Consider the following 24,599-nt stretch of genomic DNA (forward strand, 5'->3'; position numbering starts at 1 on the left):
CCAAATATCCCCACAAACCAACATTCGGTTTATTAGTTGCTACAGCAAGAGAAGCTGCAAACCATGGAGAACCACGGAGCGGGTCAGTGAGAGGGCGTTAGAAGGCCTCCGTAGGGATCTTGCAGAAGGTTCAAGAACATGGTCGTCTTCTCTGGATGGGGAAGGCTCTGAAGACGGGGCATGTGGCTAGTGGAGATTTTAGTATTTTCCACCAGGACACCAGGGGAATGGAGGGCTGCCGGAGCTGCTGGTTGTCTTCTATTTGTTTTGCTCCGTCACGACCACAGAGAGCCCTCAACTGAAGTTGCTATTTTATGAAATCAGTTGTGATCAGTGGGGAGATCCCAGGCCTAGTGGGTAGCAGCCCCGCTAGCCACCAGCTGTCAGCCGTCAGGGCTCCGTTTTCCTTGCTCAGTAGGTAAACTTTGCCTCCTACCAGGACTCCTCAAGCAGCAATTACCAAAACGCCAGATGCTGGGCTGCCAATTAAAAAATTACTCAAGCCTGCAATTTCCAACTATTACATATTGTATTAGGCAGCTTGGGTTGCCTTAACCAGAAACCATAGACCGGGTGGCTTAATTTATTTCCCATAGTTCTGGGAGCTGGGAGGTCCAAGACCAAAGTGCTGGCTGACCCTGCTTCCCAGGGAGGCTCTCTTCCCAGCCTGCAGGTGCCTCCTCCGTGCTATTTCTACGCCACAGGGCAGAGGGTGGGGGCCGAGCTCTGACAGATGCTACCTACTATTTGCTTGATGTTCTAGGACAAATTAATTTCCATAGATTTTTTTTTAAGTTCACTTTCCTTTTATTTGAACATAGTACGATCCATACTTATAAAAAGCTCTTTTTCTTCAGTTTTATTCCAGTCGTATTGAGATATAATTGACATTCATCACTGTGTAAGTGTAAGGAGTATGGAATAATAATAATCCACATAGCGTGAAATGATCACCACGCTGAGTTTAGTTGGCATACGTCATCCAATATGGATGCAAGAAAAAGAAAAAGAGAGACAAAGAAACAGTTTTCCCATGTGATGAGAACTTGTAGGATTGACTCCTTTAGCAACTTGCCCGTGGCCACCATATGGCATTGCATCCCTTCCCCGGATTTGTAAAGAGTATTTTCTACTGGTCGGCTTCACGTGAGCTACTTCGTATTGGTTGCATACACACCAAAAGCTGGGGGGGGGGGGTGTTGTTTGTGATCTATAAAAATTATGATAGTTTTTTTTTTAATGACAATATTCTTTCAGGGACAGAAATTGTAACAAAGACTTTCTCTGAAGATTCCTTTTTCTAAAATGGGATTATTCTCAATTGCATTTTTTGTAATCTGAGGAGTCCTCTGAGATACATTAAAGAGCCCCAATTTAGTCTCATGACCTCCAAAGTGAAATCTGTCAGAGAATGGCTCCCTTAGAATTGGAGATTTTTTTAGAATGCCATAAATGGCTTATCATTATAATATGTATGGGGTTTTGCAGGCAGAAAAAAAAAGAAAGGTAAACTGGTGTCAAATTACATTTGACCCTTGAACAAAGGAGCACCAGGACCCTAGGCAGTTGAAAATCTGCACGTGGGTTTTGACTCCCCCAAAACTGGACTACTAATAGGCTACCATTGACTAGAAACCTTAATGATAGCGTAAACAGTCAACACACGTTTTTTATATTTATTGTATATTGTAGTCCTACAATAAAGTAAACTATAGGAAAGAAAATCCTATTAAGAAAATCAAAAGAAGGAGAAAATACATTTACAGGGCTGTATTGTATTTACTTAATAATAATAAAAAAAATTATCTGCATATAAGTGCACCAGAAAAGCTCCAACCCATCTTGTTCAAAGGTCAATTGTACAAGGTTCCTTGAATGCAGTGTGGAGGAATTTAGACCAACACCTAAAATAATTTGATTTCTGAACCCAGATATGACACGACCAAATTGTTTTAGGGATGATTCCGGTATCAATTGTAAGTATGGATTGGAAGCAGTTGAAAGTGGAGGCAGGCAGACTGGTGACAGGGCCGTGACAGAGGCCTGGGGTATCATGGTCCAGCAAGTAAGAAAGGCTGACCTAAAACGGTAAGAAGCGCTTAATCTCTTAAACCTTACTTGCAGTATTCTCTGATATGAAGCCACGTCCGGGTCGGGCAGAGGAGATTTAAAAAGAACATGCGAGGGATCCCTGGGTGGCGCAGCGGTTTGGCGCCTGCCTTTGGCCCAGCGCGCGATCCTGGAGACCCGGGATCGAATCCCACGTCGGGCTCCCGGTGCATGGAGCCTGCTTCTCCCTCTGCCTATGTCTCTGCCTCTCTCTCTCTCTCTCTGTGTGTGACTATCATAAATAAAAAAATTAAAAAAAAAATTTACAAGAACATGCGAGACGTATAGTGGAGGTCGAATAAACAATGCTTATAATTGACTAATTTGGACAATGATGGAGGAGAAGAAGTTCCAGATGGCTTCCCAGTTTCCACTTTGGGCTACGGGGAGGATAGTGGTGACACTCATCAAAATGGGAAATAGAGAAGTAAGAGGCAAATCCGTTCTATCGTTGCTTTATTGGGACACTCGCTCCTTTCTTTCCTTGTAGGGAAAATAGATCCCATCCTCTTATTTTGGCTCTGATGTTTCCTCCATCTTTAAGAATGAGCCTCTGAAAAAAAAATTAAAAATAAATAAAAAATAAAATATAAATAAATAAATAAATAAATAAATAAATAAATAAATAAATAAAATGAGCCGCTGCTCACAGTGGGAAGGTCTAACATGGCTTGACCCTCGTAACACAGCCCACCATAGCCCGACAGGAGAATAATCCTGTGGACCGGTCTCCCCCATGAGTGCCTTGCTCTTGAGAAAGAACTTTCTGTCTCTTCTTTTATGTTATGGCATCAATGTTAAGGAAACAGTGAACTCCTCTGATCCCTTACACGTTGCAAAGAATTTTATTGAGAAAATACTTTGCTATTTCACAATATGTCTACTGCTTTAGACACCTAGTTTTTATGTTGGTGGTAGCACCATCTGCTTCTAATTTCCTTTCCGCCTTTGCCATCTGGTGAACTCTTCTCTTAAGCCCCAATTCCAGTATCACCTGACATGAAGCTATCTCGAGGCTCCTGAATTACAAGTTCTCGGAGCATTCCGACACCTTCTGGGTAGCATGGCTCCCAGGCTTAATAATTGAGTACAGTAACTTCATAATTATTTGACCTCTGAATTTTCTGACAGAATGTAAGCTCCATCAGGGCAGCGATTGTGTTTGTTTTGTTAATCCCTGAATCATTCTCACACGCAGAATAAAAAACTCACAGTATTAATTACTATTGTCAATAATAATGTAATTAATAGTGTGACTAGTAATGTAGCTAAAAATAATGTACCTAATACCAGTAATTGTAAGCTTTAAGATCATTCCATTGGATTGTGAGGTGCGTGAAGGCAACAACCACATCATAGCGCCAGCCCTTAGCCTAGCATCTGATATCTGCCCAATAGGTATTTGTTGCATTAAATAAAGAATTATTTGGTTAATGAATTTAGAAGCTTAATTTACAGAAAATCTGTAAAGTGAAATATCAGTATAGTACCAAAGTAAAGAGGTTAGATGATAGACTTACTATTTTGTCTACAAGGATAACAGTGATATGAAGAATTAGGCCTTTCTTCCACTTTGGACAATTAGAGCTACGTGTTTTGTCACATTGACAAAAAGTCAATGTTTCCTCAATAAAATTCAGATTCAGAAATATAATTTTTTTAAGAACTTGGCAAGAAGCATTGGTCAAACTTATGACTATTTTAAAGCAAGATTTACTTTATATTAGTATAATTAACCATGAGAAGTAATACAATTAGACTTCAGTGTCTTTTACAGTTCTGTGATTGAAATGGGTTTTCATTATGAGGCACATTTCACAGTGGTCTCATTTAGAGTAGATTTCTTACCCATTGTTATTTCTAGCGTATAGTCCATTATTTCTGATAGCTATCCTACTATATTTTATTTCACAACTTCTAAGTGCTGATTGCTGTGATCATATTTTAGCATAACAATCTTTGTGTCAACTTGTATCCAGGGGGAAAAAAAATCAGTCCTGGTGAAGGCCAACCAGAAAGTCACCCTAAGTGAAATTTGTTCTAAAATTACTATTTAAATGAACATATACAGCCGAAAGCATGCGTCATTCCAATTACTAAATAAAATCTGATTTTATCTCTGTGTATTGATAGAAACTATCAAAAAATATACCACTAATCTAGGTTTTAGCATTCACATAGTAAGTTGGGAAGACTCTAGCAATAACTTTAGAAAGAAGAAGTATCTAGTTGAGCCTGAGACCTATATTATTTCAAGGAGAAATTGAAATTAGAGAAAATGATTTATGGAGTAATTTTCTTTGAAGATGTAATAAATATGAAAAAGAAGAGGAATATAGACTTGAAAAAAATTAACATATCTACCTGAGTCCTGAAACTATAAAGTAATAAAAAGTAAAAGAAAAGAATATATATAGAATCGGTCAGGGCTTCTGAAAAGCAGAAGTTATAAACATCAGACAGCACACCAAAATACACAGAATACCTTATTAACATGAAATCCTCAAAATAGGTATCTAGAATATTGAAGTCAAATGCAGGAAGAAAAAATCAACTACCCTAAACCCTAAATGATTTGTAGAAATATTTTTTTTTATTTTGACCTTGTGATCATGACTATGCAAGTGTTTCTCTACATATTTTCTATTTATTTTGAAATTATTTAAAATGCACTTTATCGCATGACCCCCAAACGCTAGAATGGTGGAATGAGTGTAGCAGAAAGTATGTTTTGGGCTATAAGAAATTCTGAGTAAAAGTGACTCCTTGAGTAGCAGGTACCTTGTTGCTCGTTAACAAAGTCTCGGGGTAAGCAGTTCTGAAGTTGGTTTCAGTAACTTAATGATTTTATCAAAGGCCTGGGCTTTCTGCATCTATCTGTGCTGCCCTCCCCGGCATGCTGGCTTTCATCCTTGGACTCGTTACCTCATTCGGTTGCACAGTGTCTGCTGCCACTCTAGACATCACATTCTTCTCCAACCATGAAAGATAGAGGAATAAAGGAGACAGAGGGGGAAAGTCCCATGACTTCCCCTGTGCCCCCCTCCCCTCTTCCAAATCAAGGACAATTCTCAGAATCTCCCTCAGCAATCAAGCCCCGAATCTCTCCTCCTCCTCCTCCTCTTCCTGTCATGTGTCCATGTCCTAGCTTCAGAGGAGATGTGCCGAGTGACTATCTGGCATTTCCAGTCTGAGGCACAGCAGATCCTGCTGGCGAGGAAGAAAGAGGGGGAGATGACAGCGGTCTAGGAGCAATTTCCAGCCGTGGCTAACTGCCAGGTTATTCTGAAAGGCTTTCATCCTCTACAGTTCAAATCCTCCAACACCTTAATGACAGAGTTGCACCCGTTGCATCCCCCTGTAGTATATACATCGGTGAGGGTACTGATCATCTAGGACCAAATCCATGTCAAAGCACATGAATTAGTATTTACAAATCCCAGTGTAAAGACTGATAAATATTTGTATGAAGTATGGCCAAGGAACTACGAGCCTGAGTCGTGTGTGTGTGTGTGTGTGTGTGTGTGTGTGTGTGTGTACGTGCACCCACATGGGTACGTGTTAAAGGAATCTCTTAGGAAAGGGACTGGTCATTGTTGCTGTTTGTTGTCTGCTCACATATCTATAAGAGTTTTTAAAAGAGCTTACACCTGCCTAAGTATTTTCCAGTAGTATATTCAAAATCCCTTCATAACCATATAATGCAGGTTGCAATACACAGTAGTGAAAACGAGCATCTTCATAGCGGATCCTGTTCTTCATAGCGTTCTGATTGATGCCGCAGTGCACACTAGAAGTGTCAGTTCCAGCAAGTAGCCATCCAGGGATCATTGTTCCTGCTTACATAGCACCTTGGCCCCCACAAAGAGCTCAGAAAGTCTTACGGGTATAATCGCGTCTTGGCTGCATTGTCATGAGTTAGAGATGCACAATCATTTTTGGCCAGTGGGAAAATTCATGTAAAGAGTGAAAGAGTGGTGACGAACCCAAGTGGACTGTATAGACAAAGAACAAAATGCGGACCTCCCCCATCTGGGCAGACCTTTAATTAAAATGAGCGGTGCAGAATTTGTCCTAGATAGCCAGCTGCTGTCCTTATATAGTTCCAGTTTTCACCTTAATCTACTTCATCGGATGAGTGTATCTCCCTGTATAAACTAGAAGTATTCTTGAGAGCTTACTTGAGAGTTTATTTCTTCATATAGAATCTTTCATGCTCTGCACTAAAGTAGAGATAAGTAATTACAAGAAACTGAATTTTTCCAATAAGAGTCATAAAACCAACATAAGCCTTTAAATGCTGAATGTTTAAAAGGAAAATATATTCCCAAAGGAAATACTCAAAATATGTGACAGCTTGATGTAAATTACAAATTTTAAGTGTTTATCCTAATAATTTAAGGACTGCAGGGAAGACTATCTTAATTGAGAAGCGTTAACAAACTTGTCTAAAAAAATTGCCTTCCCAATATCCTTTGACAAAGTGATAGATGTTTAGTTTGGCTACGTACCCATCTGGAAGATTCCAGGAAGCCGGTTTAGCATTTTGTTGTTCTTGTTCTCGGGAAGAGGTTGAATTGAAATGATGGGAAGCAATAAAAATTGTCGCTGTGATATTGGGTTACGGTATAGTAATAACAAAGGCAGGATTTGGTCATAGAAGTTTCGATCATAAAACGTTTGATCATAGAGGTTAGGGCTTATCTGCTGTCGGGCACTACATTTTAATTTTTCCTGCCTTGTAAAGATACTAGATTTTATCTTCCTTCAAAATAAGTTGTGCCAGTAGCTGCATTTCTCAAGACTGTCAATTCCCGGACCTTCTAGTGTTCAGTACCGATGCTGTAAAGAATTATTTTTTCAAAAATTTATAATATGAGGGTCATTTGAAAAGAAATTATTCACATGGGAAGAACATGATAATGTGGCAAATTTGGCAGGTCTAAATTATAAAATAGAAATGTTCATTAAATATACGACAACAGATCGAGCAAAGTAGAAAGGTGATATTTTCTTTCCCTAAGTTTCAGTAAAGAGGGAAACATCGGACATTAACAACTGAGAGTTTTCCTGTCCTTGTGCCATGAATAGCCACTAATCAGAGAGAATGTGTTAGCACATTTGAAAGACAAGTTTAAAGCTGGAATGCATAAACCCACGCCAAAAATTGAAAGAATCCTGCCAGAGTCAGCAAATCTAAGTTACTACACTGGGAATTAATGGGGAAACAATAGCCCTGCCAACTTTATGTGGCTTCAGGGGTAATTGTACATTTAAATAAATAAAGCCTCTGCATCTGATAAAAAGAAAACCATACATTGTATGCAGATGCACCAAGATATTGCATTATTTTCCAGCATTGGAAAATTCCATTCCAACTGGAGTCTTTTTCCAGATTTGCAGTTGGGTAAATTCTATAAAGTAATGACATGCTAGTAAGGATTTAATTTTCACAAATACAACCAAAATGATAATATTAAGAACAAATGTCCCTGGATCGCAATAGCATGTACCCTAAGAAATGAGAACTTCAAGTAGTTCATTAATATAAATAGTTATCTAACAAAAATTCTCTGATAATATTCTCAGTGTTTAATTTATCTATCATCTCTGTATGCAAAGGTTTCAAGACTTCACTATTTTTAGGGATCAGGATTAAATCATAAACCCATACAGCCATCTAGATGTGAGATGTTAAAGAGTGATCTCGACCACGGGTCGGGAAACTGTGGCGTGTGGTCCAAACCTGGCGTCCCTGTTTTTCGTGAATAAAGCTTTATAGAAACAAAGCCATATCCATGTGTTAACATATTATCTGTGGCTACTTTTGCATACAACAGCAGAATTGAGCAGTTGAGACAGAGATCAGATGAACTGCAGGATCTGAAACACTTCCAGCCTGGCTCTTTACAGAAAAGAATTGGTTGGCCCCTGGCGTAGACTCTGGTGACCTGTAGAGAACACGCTTTTCATAAAAACATTCATATTTAAACAATGGTCAATCCAAACATTTCAGGCCAGATATAGATGGCAGGCCAGTGCTGGGAAAAGAATGACCTTATCATTCTTAGCCTTGTTACTGACTGTCTGTGTGACCTTGAACAAGTCACCAATTCTCCTCTGATAAGTGAGCATTTCCCTTTACTGAGGTTGTGGTTCATGAGGTCAGATGGCAAGAAACAGCATGGTCTTTCAGGGAAATGTGAAAGCTGGGCCAGAGAACTATATCCAGAACAGTCATAAATGGAAGGAGAGCCTAAAGTGAACTTGGGAGCTGAGGTGCAGAGTCTAACAGGTCAGAATTTCCAAGCAGACAAATGAGGATGATCTGATCAAATTTAAATACTCAAATAAGGCTAGGCCTGTGTTTTCACGAACAAGGATTCAATTTCATCATCTACAAAAAGAAGTTTTTCAAAATGTGCTCTGAGAAAGGTCCTATAGGAAAGAAAATAATTAATGGCCCTTGGTCACGTAGACAGGAAAAAATCTAAATTAGTTAACATCTATTAGAGAGTCACAATGAACCTTTGTGTATTTCATCTGTATTTCATTTGGCCAAGAGGATGTAAAACTGTCACTATTTGCAGGTGACATGGTATTATATGTAGGAAACCCTAATGTCTCTGAAAAACTGCTAGAACTGATAAATGATTTCAGGAAAGTCATAGGACACAAAATCAATACGCAGGAATCTGTTGCATTTCTGTACACTGATAATGAAGTGGCAGAAAGAGAAATTAAGAAAACAGTCCCATTTACAGTTGCACCAAAATAATAAAAGACCTGGGAATAAACCTAATCAAGGAAGTGAAAGATCAATACACTGCAAGAGATAAAAATATTGATGAAAGAAATTGAAGACGACACAAATAAACGGAAGGATAGTCCATGCTCATGGATTGGGAGAACAAATGTTAAAATGTCCATACCACCCAAAGCCATCTACAGATTTAATGCAACCCTTAGGAGAATACCAATAGCATTTTTCATGGAACAAATCATCTTAAACAATGATCTTTTGCATATGGAACCACAAAAGAATGTGAATAGCCAAAACAACCTTAAAAAAGAACAAAACTGGAGGTATCTGTGAAATTAGTCAGAGAAAGACAAATACCATACAATTTCACTCATATGTGGAATTCAAGAAATAAGACAAAGAAAAAAAGAGGCAAACAAAAGAGACTTAAATATAGAGAACAAATGAGTGGTTACCAGGGGAAGGGTGGGTGGAGGGATTGGGATGGGTGAAAGAGGGGAAGGGGATTAAGAGCCCACGTACCCTGATGAGCATTGAGTAAAGTACATAATTGTTGAATCACTTTATTGTTCACCTGAAACTGATATAACACTGTCCATTAATCATACCAGAATTATTTAAAAAAAAAAACCTGGAGGTATCACAATCCCAGATTTCAAGATATACTTCATTTAACGTTTTTTAGCAAGCTTTGCCAAAATCTCCTGGCCATCTGGAAGTTTTTTAAATCATGCAACATCTATAAATCCTTAAGAAAACTTTAGGAAACTCTAACCAGAAAACCTCGTATTTCCCAACTTCTGAAACCCCCTATTTTAATAGCATAACTCTTATAGAGCCTATTGCCTTGTATCAGGCTCTGTTTATGTGCTTTTTCCCTACAATAACTACTGTAATCCATCACACTCTGTGGAAGTGGTGTTCTTTAGCATCATTCCACTTACAGATGAAGGAATTTGAGGTAAAAAGATCTGCTTCAATTTGTTCCAAAATCAGCAGCAGTGATAAAAATCAGGATTCAGACCATGACATACGGAACCCAGAGTCCATGCCCCCTCAACTACTCCACACTTGTTATCCTTGTTTGTTTTTTTTCAGAATATTCAAAAGATGAAAAACTTACCTAAACATTTCACAAATAATTTTTGTTTTTATTATTTGAACTTCAGAAAGACCTTATTATTAGAAATGCCAATTAGGTCTACGTAACCACAGATTATAGATATCCAGAGCTAGTAACCCAGCATTATCTGCTTTTTATTCATCATTGCAAACATCTTCATCATAAATGTAGCTAACGTATATTCATTACAGTATTATTGAAACAGGCCTATCAGGATGTCCTCTTGGCAAACCGTTAATTATTGTAACTGCTTTCCTTGGCAACTGTATATTAAGTGTAGATACCCTGAAAAAAAAACTGAGCAGTTGTCTTCGCAATATACTAGAAACCAAACTTTCTCCACTGTTAATCATTCGTTCAATTCCAAGGATGAATGTCCTCCATTAAACAACACCGATTGAAAAGCTATTTTACTCTGGGAATAAGACTAACAAGTTTACTGCTTCACGGAGCATTTAATCTAGCAGGAAAAAATAATTAGTAACAAACCAGAAAGGATATTATTTTTCTGTTAAATATTTTGAATTAAATATCACATAAAGGAATTTAATTAAATAATTAAATTATTTCAGTGGTGTTTTAAGAATAAAATGAAACAAAATACCATAAGTGAAGAGCAAGTGAGATTTTATTTGAGTTAAAGGAATTGGACTGTCCTGTGCAAAGAGCAAATTCGCAAGTAGAGGAAGAGCAACCAGCTTTTGGAAGATTAGGGAAGAACATTTAAAGTCAAGAGAGACCGCAATGATCAACGTAAAAATCATTGAATATATATATTAATATACCATAGCTGGTAAATATTATTTAGTACAACCAAATACATAGAACTTGCACCTTTTTAATACTAGGTGAACTTATCAAATGAATCTATAGATCAGCAAGATACCTGATTCAGCATTATTGGTAGAGAAGGTGGCCCCAATTGTGACAATCCTACATTTGCTTTCCCACCTTTGGCCGGGCCACGTCTTCAAACGAGGCATTTGTAAGGGGAAATCAGACCCCTTGATTCCCCTACAGATGGAGGGAAAGGTCCCCAACGGCACGAGAGCTATGGTAAGGAAAGAAGCACATGTCCAAGTAAAGCTCATGTGACATGTAAAAGGAACAGCCCATGGGAATCCCACTGTCAGGTAGGAGGTAAACAAAGGAAAAGAGATGCTCACCCTTCCTACTAAACAGTAAAGAGAGAGAAAAGTCCCGAGCTATGCCTCCTAGCCTTGGGGATCTTCATCTGGAACGATTCCCACCCCCCAGCCGCACTCTGCATCCCCAACCTGGGAGCATTAGACACTGTGCAGAAATACATTGGTTGTGAAAACCGCAGAGAATGTTTCCGATATGCTGCTAACCATCCCTCAATGCACAAGGTAGCCGTATCCTAGAAGTTTCCTTGTCCAGCCCTGAGGGTAGGACAGTAGGGTTTCCTGCAATAAATTGCAGTGGAAAGTTTTAGAGTTTCTTCACTTTGGACCAAAATCTTTTATATCCTTCAAGGATGCATGTTAATATTGTGGATTTAAGCTACAATCTCAGAAGAACCTCAGCTTTAGATGTAGTCTTTGGTATTTTGGTTATTTTTTTTGCACATATGTAAATATATACTATTCATATAGCTACTTTCTCCAAAACCCAGCTGCAATGTCACCTCTTCTTAACGTTTTCCCTAATGACTAAACTGTTAGACATTCCTTCCTCTGAGATCCCAGGGCAATCTATACATATTTTTACCTTAGCGCTTATCACCTTGTGAAGCAATCATTCTTTTGATGGTCATTTCCACTTAGAAAATAAGTCTTTCCAAGTGGAGACTGTGCAGGATGTGCTAAACGTCCTACAATGCACCCAGTAGGCCGCTATACCAAAGAATTTACCTATTTTTTTTAATAATTCTTTTTTTTTATTATTTATGATGGTCACAGAGAGAGAGAGAGAGAGAGAGGCAGAGACACAGGCAGAGGGAGAAGCAGGCTCCATGCACCGGGAGCCCGACGTGGGATTTGATCCCGGGTCTCCAGGATCGCGCCCTGGGCCAAAGGCAGGCGCCAAACCGCTGCGCCACCCAGGGATCCCGAATTTACCTGTCTAAAATGTCAGAAGTGCCAAGCTGAGAAACCCTGCATTCCAGAAATCTAACTCCACAGAAATCCTGGTGACCCCAATGCCCACACGGTGCCTGCCCTAAGGAACACAAACTCGAGTGAATGAATGAATGCTCACAAAGAATGCTACTAACACAAAATACCGTGTATTCTATTTTATTTTTCTTACAGTGTCTTACTTGTTTATATCCTGATGAAATTTGAAACCTATTACGGACATTCAGCTAAAAGGAACATTTATTGGACAATTTGACAGAACAATTATAGTTCGGCAACTAGCCCATGAACAGGAAAAGCAGTAGGTCGTGTTACGGACTGTCTAAAATCTTGTGATTCGTGAAGGCAGTCGATTTCAAAGGTGTAAAAATAAGAACTAATTAGTAAGAACTAATATCGAATGACATCTTCGAAAAGCAGAAGTAAAAATATAACTATTTAAAAAATATAAAACGTAAGAAATTATATATCGGAAAGACAACTCGAAAACAGAAGAATTTAATGACGGATATGAACTTTGGTGACAGTAAAGATCATTGATGGAAATGAGGATCAGAAAAATAAAACGAGATAAAATCAGGATAAAAAAATGCCATTTTACATAATAGAGCTTAAATAAGCTTCAGGAAAAGTTTTTTAAAAACCTCATGGGGGGGACCCCTGGGTGGCACAGCGGTTTGCGCCTGCCTTGGGCCCAGGGCGTGATCCTGGAGACCCGGGATCGAATCCCACATCGGGCTCCCGGTGCATGGAGCCTGCTTCTCCCTCTGCCTGTGTCTCTGCCTCTCTCTCTCTCTTCGTGTGTGTGACTATCATAAATAAATAAAAAAAAAATTTAAAAAAAAAACCCTCATGGGGAAGGCTTTTTTGTTGTTCCGGAATAAGCAAAAGGAAAATTGTTGCCCATTCAGAAGAATGGCAAAGGGATGGTAGGAAGCTACGTTAACACATTTAAAATATGGTTTCTAGGTATGAGTTTATGAACCAGGGGTTTCAGAAGCAGTAACCTAAGACTAGCAGGGAAGAGAAAAATGCTTCACAGTGACATGGAGGCTAACTATCCCTTCACAAAAGAAACCAAACTTTACCCAGATACATATAAGAAATAATAGTTTCTTCATAGGTTGTCTTGGTCAGCCCACAGCCAGAGAGTAGTGTTCAGTTCCGAGCACCACGTGGCTGTCAGAGGTAGGAGGTGTTTGGGTTCTGGGGTGGTCCTTGTGATCTCCGCCTCAACCCTTCAATTCTACTGTTGTGGTGATAAACAGCCGTAGGTCATATGTCAACATGGTGTGTTCCCATAAAACTTTACTTACCAAAAAAAAAAAAAAAAAAAAAAAAGAAGAGGTGCCAGGTTTGGACCTGGCCTTGTTTTGGAAGAGAAACATTGATAAAGATAATCCTGGATTAGCTTGTGTTTGAGGAGCCTGGAAATCCTAACACACAAAGGATGATTAAAGAAGTCACTATTATTTAGCCTAGGGAAAAAAAAAAAAGATACATCCTACAAGTAATAGAATTTGCCTCAGGACACACAGCTATAAGACATCCCCATTTCTTCATTTAATAAAATTAATTTCATCTTGGTTCTCTACCACTAAGGCTGGGAGGGGGGCGGAAATTATCCTGAGGGGATCAGTGAGAACTATAGAATTTACAGAATCCAGAAAATTGTGGAAAGGCCTCTGGTCTTCAGCTCATGGTGGTTCTCACTGGAATCTTTGTCGCCTACAGGGTGAAGCCCAGTGAAGGTGGCTCTGCTACCCCTACGATTATTTCTCATTTACGTGCCACACCTGGCCACTTGGTCCTCTACCTTGGCTCTCAGGGCTTTGTAAATCTTGAGATTTACAAGAATTTGCCATTCCTCAATATTCCCAGGCTAAGAAGAAAATCTAATTCTCTTTTCTTGGGGCCCAGCCACTCCCATCCCCTTCCCTAGAAGCACTTACTCAGTGGCATAGATGGCACAAGAGGCGAGGCCCATGTTCTTACAACGCTGGCCACATCCTCAAAACCATCTTTGCACTGGTAATTGGTCCCACACAGGCCCTTCCGGTCGTCTTGAAACGCATTTTAAGGAGGGAGTGGAGACAGGAGGCATAGACGTATGAAAAACACTGACAATTCAAGGAAGCAAGTGGCAAATATCAAGTAAATCATGGAAAAGAAAACAAATGGTACATGAGCTTAAAAAAAAAGAATAATTTTGAGGTGGAATAGACAAAAAATATCACTTATTTATTTTTCAATGTTTATTTCCAGTCAAGACCTTTCCCTGAGCTCTAGTTTCTCTCTCTCTCTCTCTCACACACACACACACACATATTTAATTCCATTGCAATATTCCCACACTGGTCCTCAATCCAGAAACTATTTTAAACTCCTTCCTCTCGTACCTCCCACACCCAGCCAGTCATCAGCATTGCCGAGTTCTCTCCACCAGAGCATCCCTCCTAGCCCGCAGTGCCGTCCATACTGCTTTGTCTTATTTCTGGCCCTACGTGCGTTTCGGGACAGTCTTAGTTGGCCCCTCTGCTAGCACATCCTCCCCCCACGTCTCACACCATCCCAAGCTGCCGCAGCGAGCTTTCTAAAATACAAATCTGATAAATACTCTCTGATCTGAATCCAAAAGGCTTCCGTTGCCTTCAAGCGAAAACTCAGACTCTTTGGCTTGACATGGGTTTCTTTATGATACGGCCCTTCCCTACGTGTTCTTTCTTATTTCTTACTCTTTTTCTTATTGTTTTTGCTAACCTGCGGTTCCTTGAAATAGGCCACGATCTCTTTCAACCCAGCCCTTTGACACTTCCTCCCCAAAAGGCCATCTCCTCCGATCCCAAAGCCTGATCGATGCTCCAGAACAAAGTGTCGATGGAGCCTGTTACTCCCAACACTGAGAAAGGGCCTCTCCCTGTGCTCTTCAGGAACTCACGTGTGTTTTCTATGACACGTACTCCAATTTTATTGAAGTATAATTGACAAGTGGCCAGTTATTCAAAGTATAAATGGTGATTATTTGATGGATGTGCACATTGTGAGAAGCGTCCTCCCATCTGGTTAATGGGCACACCCATCCCCTCAAACATCTACCTTGTTTTGTGGAGGGAGTGTGAGTGGGGCGGGGGGGTGGAGAACACTTAAAACCGAGTCTCTGATCTACCCAAAACCCTGATCTACCCATATTCCTTATCCATCGATTACAACGTCATCCTTCTAGTTGCTCAGACCAACACACACTCTTAGTTACACTGGACTCTACTTTTTCTTACTCCTCCCAGATGTTTCAGCAAATAAACATTTGACTCTAATCTTACATATGTTTGGAAGCCAATCACTTCCCACCACCTCCACTACCACCACCGGGCTCCAAACTACCCTCACCTCTCCTTTGGCTTCTTCCATTAGCCTCCTATTTGATCTCCTGGCTTCCACTTTCGTCCCTCTCTATTTACAGGCACAGATATCCTTTAAAAATAAGTCACTTCAGTCACACCTTGGATCAAAACCTTTTAGTGACCCATCTTACTCAGAATCAAATCCTCATCCTCACATTGGGCTGATAAGGCCTCATATTATCTGACTCCTCGTAATCATCTCTTACTCCCCTCATCCCTCGCTCTGCTTTAGCCACATGGTCTCATAGGACGTCTTGAAGCAAACAACATGTCTGTGCACTAGCCTGTTCCTTCATTTCCTTTAATTTCATTTTCTTGGTAAGGCCTTACCTGGATCTCCCTACTAAAAATTGCAATCCCCCTATTTCCATTCTTCATATCTACTTCTTCTGCTGAAGCTTTCTCCATAGCACCTGTAACCTTCTAATATATTAACCTACTGTACTCATTTATTTTAGTATTTATGCTAATTTATTGTAATCGATTGTAACTCCCCCCCCCCCAATGCAATGGAAAGTCCCTTTGGGCAAGAGTTTTTGTCCCTTTTATTCATTGCTGTCCTCCAGACCCCAGAAGATTGGTGCATAATCGCTCAGTAGCAGTTGCTGAATGAAGAAAGGGTACACACATTTTTGCATTTCTGAGTGTCTGAGAGTGTCTGGATTATAGTAGTACTTTAAGCTATGACATAATTACTGGAGCCATTTTAAAGAAAAAGGAACTGAAATTTCTGAGATTTGAGTCAATGATGCTTCCAGAATTTCTGTAGAGTCAGGATTTAAGGATAGCATTCTGGTTCGTGGGAGGATAAGGAAACTTGGAACAAAGAAAAACACTACCTTTTCTTACATGGTATGCTGCACTTGAGGATGGCTTGCGAAGCGCCAGTCGCGTGTGGCGCCAGCAAGGGTACCTCTACCTTTGGCACCAAATCCTGCTCGAGGCTTTACCATTTCACGGAGCCGTAGCAGCATCCCAGCCAATATCTTTAGGAGACAAGGAATACAACAGTCTGTCTGTAACACAAGTTCATTTAAGTAGAAAACGGCAAGATTGATGATGAAGTTATAGCCGTATTGCGAGTTTTGGAATGCTTTGCTCAGGATTGGTTTCCCCCATCGGTCCCGAAATCTGGGGTGATTCTTAAGAATGTAGATGTTGTGGACTCACCCTATGCCTCACACTGGAATGGATATTTAACAAGCTTCCCGGGTTTGTGTTAAGCAGCGAGCTCTGTATTCCCACCACAGAATGGCTTTTGGAAATGTCTTAAGCAGGTGGTAGTTTTGCACACGGTTGTTTTGTATTTGCAGTTTACTTCTCTCTCTAAAACACCCCCACTTCTGTGCACTATTAAACCAGGTATAAAAAAATAAAAAATATAAATAAATAAATAAATAAATAAATAAACCAGGTAAATATGACTGGGGGTGGGTGGAATGATTTTGGAGCAATCAATGTGTCATGGACTTGCCTCACGATAGTATTTTTCTCCATCTGTTATAGGTCAATGCACAAACTGGCCCAGTTGGAAAGACTTGACCTAGGCAATAATGAATTCAGTGAGCTGGTAAGCGAATGCATTTTCTAACCCTGATAAATCCACCCCAGGAGGTTATCTCTTCTGTCTCTGTAACCCCAGGTTACAGGTTTCCACCCAAGTTCACGTTTGCACTTGCTAAATGTGAAAGCAGAATGAAATCCAGGAAATAAAGTGAAGATCTGACTCTATCTTACCCCGTAGAGAACTGGATAATATCAGATTCAGTAAAGAGAAAGGGGGGAGGTGGGGACGGAGGGCAAGCGCGTGCGAACGAGGCCTGAGAGCGCCACCACGGCAGCCACCAAGCGAGGGTAGCGCGTCCTCGTCTCACTAGCTCTTATCTGACCCGTTGCCACCTTCACCTGGTGGAAATGCGCCCAGAGTGGTCACGGTCGTACAGCCTTTACGTGGCCAAGCAAGAATTAAAGCAAGAGGTGACTAACCAGGGTTCAGGCCCGGAGCCCTCCGCCTCTGAGGTCGCTCGCTGGGGAGGACGCTTGGAGGCCGGGCCCCCCCTTGTCCCCAGCTCCTATCAGCTCACCCGCACCGCGGCTCACAGAATCCCCACTGCTCCTCTCAGGCTTAACCTGTCTTTAAAATTTGCCTGGAGACTAAAATCTCAAATGCAGGGGACACCGGGGGGCTCAGTGGGGGAGCGTCTGTCCTCGGCCCAGGCCATGTCCCGGGGTCCCAGGGTCGAGTCCCACGTCGGCTCCCCACAGGGAGCTGCTTCTCCCTCTGCCTGGGTCTCTGCCTCTCTCTCTGGGTCTCCCCTGAATACATAAATAAAATCCTTTAAAAAAAAAAAACTCAATTGCAAATTAGAGAGCAAACAGTCCGTTACAAGCAGACTTTCTGATTCAGAAGTCTCCCCTTGAACATCTTCAGATTTCAAAAATGCAATCCGTCTAAACTGTATTTTAACCATTTTCAAATTCGAACACCTAATTGAGTAATCAGCTACTCTCTCCGGGCCGCGTTGCTAGCAGTGTGGCCTTGCGCAGCTTCCTTCGCCTCTAAGCCTCTTTTTCAATCTCTAAAATGGAAATTACAGTGGCTCCCCCCTACGGGGCTTGCGTGAGAGTTAAGTGAGGTAACGCCTGTCCAGGGCCTGGGAAGGAGGGAACCTCGGCCAACGCCACACCCTGGAGGTGCAGACACTACCTCGGTGGACTGGGCCGTACCCATCAGGCCACTGTCCCGGCCCCCATTGCCATTGGGGGGGGGGGAGCTGACTTTTGGCCTTCTGCAATTGGAAGCGTGGTGTGATTGAAGCAAGCACCAGATCCCCTTGGGTTGCGTGCAGCGGCCTTGCACAGCAGGCCTGTGTGTGTCGTGCAAGGCCTCGGCTGCCCCTGCGTCTCCTTGCAACGTGGCCAGCGGGCGGGTGCCAAGGAGGCTGAGGCCTTCCTCAGGGACCGGGCCTCCCTGCTCTCCCGCTGCTTTTCAGAGGCGGCTGACGGACGTGCTGTCCCCCGGGCTCGTGTCTGCAGCTGGGGCTGCGCCCTGTGTGGACTGTGGGCCCAGTGAGGCCCTGGTCACTTCCGTGGGCAGCTCCCTGCAGCTCTGGCTGGCTGCAGGCCCAGGAGGCCCAGGAGGCCCGGGAGGCCCAGCGGCCTTTCCTGGGTCCTGTCCTGAGGGTACCTCACTGGCCTCAACGCCACCCACGGACTGGCTCTGAGAGTCCATGTGATGGGTGAACTGAGAGAGGCCCAGGGAACAGACTTGGGGGCCTCCCTCCCCCTGCTGCGTGGCCCCACCGAGCCAGCCTGCTGAGGGTGCACCCACCTTGTGATGGCCTCAGCGCAGACAGGAGGGCACAGCAGCCCAGAGCCAGTGAACCTCGTAAATGTTGTGTCCTGGGAGTTTCAAAATCCGTTATTAAGAAGTTACAATCTGCTTCCGCGAGGAGGTGTAGCCAGTCTAGTGGGTGAAAGAACATGGACCGTGGATTCAGACAACTGAGGTTCACTCCCGATTCCATCACCGGCTGGCTAGGCGCCTGTGGGTCTAAAGCTCACTCTCTAGCCTCAGTGTCCCCTTCAATAAAATAAGGGCGTCGAAGCTGTCTATGCCACAGGACTGGGGGCGCGGAATCCATGCAAGAGATAAATGGCTCTGTGAACTCTGACTCTGTCAGGCATATGACTTTGGAAATCAAATCTATCAATATTTGGGCCAACAAAGACGAATAGGGTATGTCTGCGTGTTGGAAAGTAGACACAGTAAATGTAAACTAAAAAAAAAAAAAAACATTATTTTAACTTATGCTGTACGGTATCTAAGGAATTATCACTGAGCAGAAACATTTCTTTTCTTTTGAACTCCCAGTATTCCGTGCTAGTTACAAAACAAGTCTCTCTAAAAAAAATTGTTTTTCTGCATTTGTCCTGGGACCACTTATTCGACAACACTCAGTTACTTGGCATCGGCAGCAAGGAGGAAGGGTGGTGTAATTATGGAATTTCACATTTCTGTCATTCACTTTTAATCAGATGCTTGGCTTTTATTAGTCATATGTGTGGGACTAGCTGTTGTTTCTCTGAAAGTAACGACTTTTAATGAGAAAATAAGAGAATTTGCTTTGATAAGAAGCCTCTAGAAACAATGTCATGTGTAGGAAAGGGGGCAAGTTCCATTCTGTAGCCAGGTATTGACACCTCGGAGATTACTATGAGAGAATTCATTTTGTGTGACGTTCTAAGGAGACAGCTATGGAGAGAAGATGATAATAAGTCCCCGAAAAAACCTTATAATGTGAAAATCTAATAGAAAGAACAGAAGTTTGCTTGCTTGAGACTCAATGTAAATGCCGTAAATGAGGTTTGGAGACATATCTGCTTAAGGATGCCTTGTTCATAATGAATAATTCTAAACAGAGGGAATCACTTGGTATTTCTAAGGATGGTAACCACCAGAGAATCCTGGGCAAGGTTCTGGGAACATAATAGAGTCTCAAAGGTCTTCATTATTATTGTTTCTTTCATGGCTTATTTTCAATAAATATAAAATCAACAAATGTCCATTTTTTTTTAATTGAGAAAGTTAGAAAAACTGTAAAAATTATAGTGAGACTCATCCATGATCTCATCCCCTTATATAACCATTATCAGTGTTTTTGGTGTATCCTCCCCCCACACCATCATTTTCTTTTTAATTAGACCAAACGAGTATTATTCAGGGCCAGGTCAGAGATGGGGCATTGTAGGTTGATGTGTTAGATAACGTCAATGCTTGAAATTCCTCTGCACTGTGGGTAGACAGCCTTCTAACTCTCAGAGAATAATCAGGAACGTTCCAAGGTCATAGAATGGTCAGGGACCCTGAAAACAGATGCAGTGATTGCCACGGAGTAGGTACACACGCTGGGCGTATAGAGATCTACCTAACGAACAGGGAGTCCCATGTGCATCCTGGGCCCGTAGTGGGACTAATAAAGGCCCCAGCACACATCGCTATGAGTGAGAACACCCGGAAGGAAGGAGATTGAGCAGCAGAGCCTAGAGGAAGGTGAGACAGGTGGATCCAGAAGCCAGGTCAGGCCATAGCTGACCATCCGCCCAATGAAGCTGTAGCTTCTGGCTCCCACCCTCTTACCCCCTTCCCTCTCCCCTCCCTGCACTGGAGCAGGGCCACGCTAATAAGGGAATAAGAAAAGTGTCCCTCGGAGCCCTCCCAACCTCTGCTCTGGGAACCTTCAAGTAAGAAAGCTTCTCTGCAAACCAGAGAGAGAAAAGAGCTGAGCCCGGAGGAAACAAACAACACACTGCAGAGTGGTCCGTGTGTGGCTCAGGGTGCAGCGGGCGGGCCAGCCACCTGCAGGCAGCAGCCCGGGCAGCGCAGGGCCAGCAGCAAGGAAGACAGAGACAAGAGTGGTCGCTGGACTAGCATCTCCTGTGACATGGGGGGTCCCTTGTCTCCACTCCCCTCTGGCCACAAAAGGACCCCTAAAAGGAGGGACGGGGGAGGAGGATCCCAGGAGAGGCCTGAGATTTCTTCATCTCTTGCTATGCGCCTGGAGGGAGGTCCAAGAAGTGAGGGCTGAGATTGCCCTCTAACTGTGACATCGTACCTACCGGCGGTACGTGTCTTCGTAGAGATAATTCTATTTGCCAAACCGGAATGTTGGTGTGCGTTCTATTCTACACTAATGCACGCTTATCAGATTCAAAAAATTCTTTGTGAGCATTATGAGTTAGGATCGTTCTCAGCAGCTGGATGAGGAAGACCATCAAATAGCGGCCAAAAAATAAATAGCGACATTGAAATTCAAACTTAAGAGAAAATAATAAAATCAGACAGGCTTGAAATTCTATTATATCAGATGTTACACATATAACACAATATATGTGGTATGTATTTAAGTCACAAAACATAATAAAACGCATCCCTGGGAAGGCACTGCCGTATGTTTATGACCCAGGGTACCAGTCCTGTACAGCCGCCCGTACGTCCTGACCTGATCCTGCCTCGTTCCCACAGACAAGTACAACCCTGAATTTTGTTTGACATTCCCTATGTTGGTATGTGTCTAAATATTACATTATTTCACTCTGCTTGTTCTCAGGCTTTGTAAAAATATGACTATACTACACCTTATTTCTTCTTCCTTCACAATCATTTCTGTCCATTTTTTTATTGCATCGCAGGTATGCATACTTCCATAGGTACACATGTGCAAGAATGTTTCTAAGGCATATGTTTAGAAGTGGAATCTCCCAGTCGTTAATTGTGCACATATTCCACTTGAAAAATAAGGCTTTTTTAAAAAATAATTGTATTCATTCACCAGCACGTCTAAGAGCCCCTGTGTTCCACATCTTTGTCTACACTTGATTTTGTCAGACTTCGTATTTTTTCCAGGAGTTGGCTGACAGTGGCATCTCCTTATGATCTGAATCTGCCTATGTGTGATCTTTTATGAGATTGGTGCTTAAAAAAAAAAAAAAGATTGGTCCTTTTTCCATATGTTGGTGGCGGTTTGTGTTTCTTCTTCTGTGAAATGCCTGTTCATGTACTCTTGCTCATTTATCTACTGGAGGTCTCTTTTTTGTAGACTTAGCAGGATCTATTCTATAGTCTAGATGCTAATTTTCTGTTGGTTATATGTGCTACAGATACCTCCTCCAACACTCTACAAGTTTTGGGGGTTTGTTTGTTTGTTTTACTTTCTTCTTGATGTCTCTTGATGACCTCAAGTTCTTAACTGTAATGTAATAAAATGCATACTTTTTTATGCATGGCATATTTTGTGTCTTGCTTAACAAGTTCTTGCCTCCCCAAAGTCAAATAGATCTCTTCATATGTTTTTTCTAAAAGCTCCAAAGTCTTCATTATTTATAGTCAAGTGTATTTCCATCTGGGCTTAATTGTTTTTCATTGAATGTATTTTTTTTTCTGAGCAGATTGTTTTCCAAGCAAATTATCAGCAGTCCTTCCTTTCCCCCAGAATGAGTTCAGCCTCTTAACAGAATATGATTTCTATACATTCATAGCTGACCTTCTTCTTCTTTTAATTCCAGTATAGTTGACATACAATATCAACTAGTTTGAAGTGTACAATACAGTGATTCAGTAGTTCTGTACATTAGCCAGTGCTCATCAGGATAAGTGTGCTCTTTAATCCTCATCATCTATTTCACCCATCCCCCCATCCACCTCCCCTCTAGCACCCATCAGTTTGTTCTCCATATTGAAGAATCTGTTTCTTGGTTTGTCTCTCTCTCTCATTTTTTAAAAATCTTTGCTCATTTGTTTTCTTTCTTAAATTCTACATATGAGTGAGATCATATGGTATTTGCCTTTCTCTGGTTGGCTTATTTCACATAGCATATTCACTAGCTCCATCCATGTTGTTGCAAATGGCAAGATTCCATTCTTTTTTGTGACTGAATATATATATATACACACACACACACACACACACACACACACACACACACCATATCTTCTTTATCCATTCATCTGTCAATAGACACTTGGGCTGCTTCCATAACTTGACTATTGTGCATAATGCTGAAATAAATATAGAGGTGCAAGTACATAAATTAGTGTGTTTGTGGGTTTTGAATAAATATCTAGTAGTATGACTGCTGAATTAGTGGTTTTGTGTTTGGGGGGTAAACACCTGATAGTGTGATTGCTGGAAAATAGGGTAGCTCTATTTTTAACTTTTGGAAGAACCTCCATATTTTTCCAGAGTGGCTGCACCAGTGTGTATGTATTCCCATCAACGGTGCAAGAGGGTTCGTTTTTCTCCACACCCTCACCAACACTTGTTTCTTGTGTTTTTGAGTTTAGCCATTCTGACAGGTGTGAAGTGATACCTCATAGTGGTTTTGATTCGCATTTCTCTGATGACGAGTGATGTTGAGCATCTTCTCGTGGGTCTCTTGGCCATTTGTATGTCTTCTTTGGAGAAATGTCTATTCAGATCCTCTGCCCATTTTATAATTGGATTATTTGTTTTCTGGGTGTTGAGTTCTTTAAATTCTTAAATTCTTTGGATATAACCCTTTATTGGATATGTCATTTGCAAATATCTTCAATTCAGTAGGTTGCCTTTTAATTTTGTTTACATAGAAGATTTCAAATGTGAAATGACTTTCGCGTGTCTGAAATAAATCCAACATAATCATGATATGCTGATGATCCTCACCTTCTATATAAACTGCATTCAGTTCAATCTTCCCTGGGAGGTTTAAACATCTTTGCTTATGTGTTTGGTTTTTATACATTATTCCTGTGTGCTTTCTCTGTGGGTTTATGTTTTTCATTAATTTTTAGAAAATTATCAGGCCTGTCTCCCCAAATGTTTCCTTTTATCTATATATTCTGTATCTTCTTATGGAGTTTGGACTAACTATGAATATGAGTATGATATCATAAGTGATATTAAAATGCTATTTAATAATTATTTTGTGAGGTCTTTTTTGAAAAAGAAACCAGGTAGGGGTAATTTTTTAAATGTTTATTTCATCTCCATAAAGAAAGTATTTCTGCTGCTCTACCTAAAACTATCCAAGATTAATTCTCCAGAATTTGAGATATGATAGATCATTTTAAGAGTATTGTCAGCTCTTTGAACTATTTAATGTACCAGTTACTGACAGAGACATTTCTAAAGCATAGGCCACTCATTCTGGATTAAAGAACAAAACATGAATTTTAAAAAGCAAATACATAAGCTACAGTAACAAAAATATTTAAAGAATAAAAATATAGGGATCCCTGGGTGGCGCAGCGGTTTGGCGCTTGCCTTTGGCCCAGGGCGCGATCCTGGAGACCCGGGATCAAATCCCACATCAGGCTCCCGGTGCATGGAGCCTGCTTCTCCCTCTGCCTGTGTCTCTGCCTCTCTCTCTCTGTGACTATCATAAATAAATAAAAATTTAAAAAAAAGAATAAAAATATATTTTGTGTGTGATGAAAAAGTCATTTAGTGTTTTAAAAGATGATGCAAAGATTCAATGTATTTAAAGTCCAAGGGATTCATCAGGAAATGAGTAATAAATATCATTTTAACTATCTAATATTTGAGAAAATATGTCAAGCAGTCTTT

At 41.1% G+C, this 24,599-nt stretch overlaps 1 protein-coding gene across 3 annotated transcripts in view; it reads left to right on the plus strand.

The window, feature by feature from the left end:
- The window catches only part of LRRC7 (leucine rich repeat containing 7), a 385,857-nt gene that overhangs the window by 196,237 nt on the left and 165,021 nt on the right, over positions 1-24,599 (plus strand). For all 3 annotated transcript variants that reach the window (XM_055339299.1, XM_055339300.1, XM_055339301.1), the window contains exon 7: positions 17,002-17,065. In XM_055339299.1, the coding sequence (XP_055195274.1) occupies positions 17,002-17,065 (64 nt within the window). The remainder of the gene's footprint in view (positions 1-17,001; positions 17,066-24,599) is intronic.

This window comes from Nyctereutes procyonoides, unplaced genomic scaffold, assembly GCF_905146905.1.
Source record: "Nyctereutes procyonoides isolate TBG_1078 unplaced genomic scaffold, NYPRO_anot_genome, whole genome shotgun sequence".
Classification (NCBI taxonomy): Eukaryota; Metazoa; Chordata; class Mammalia; order Carnivora; family Canidae; genus Nyctereutes; species Nyctereutes procyonoides.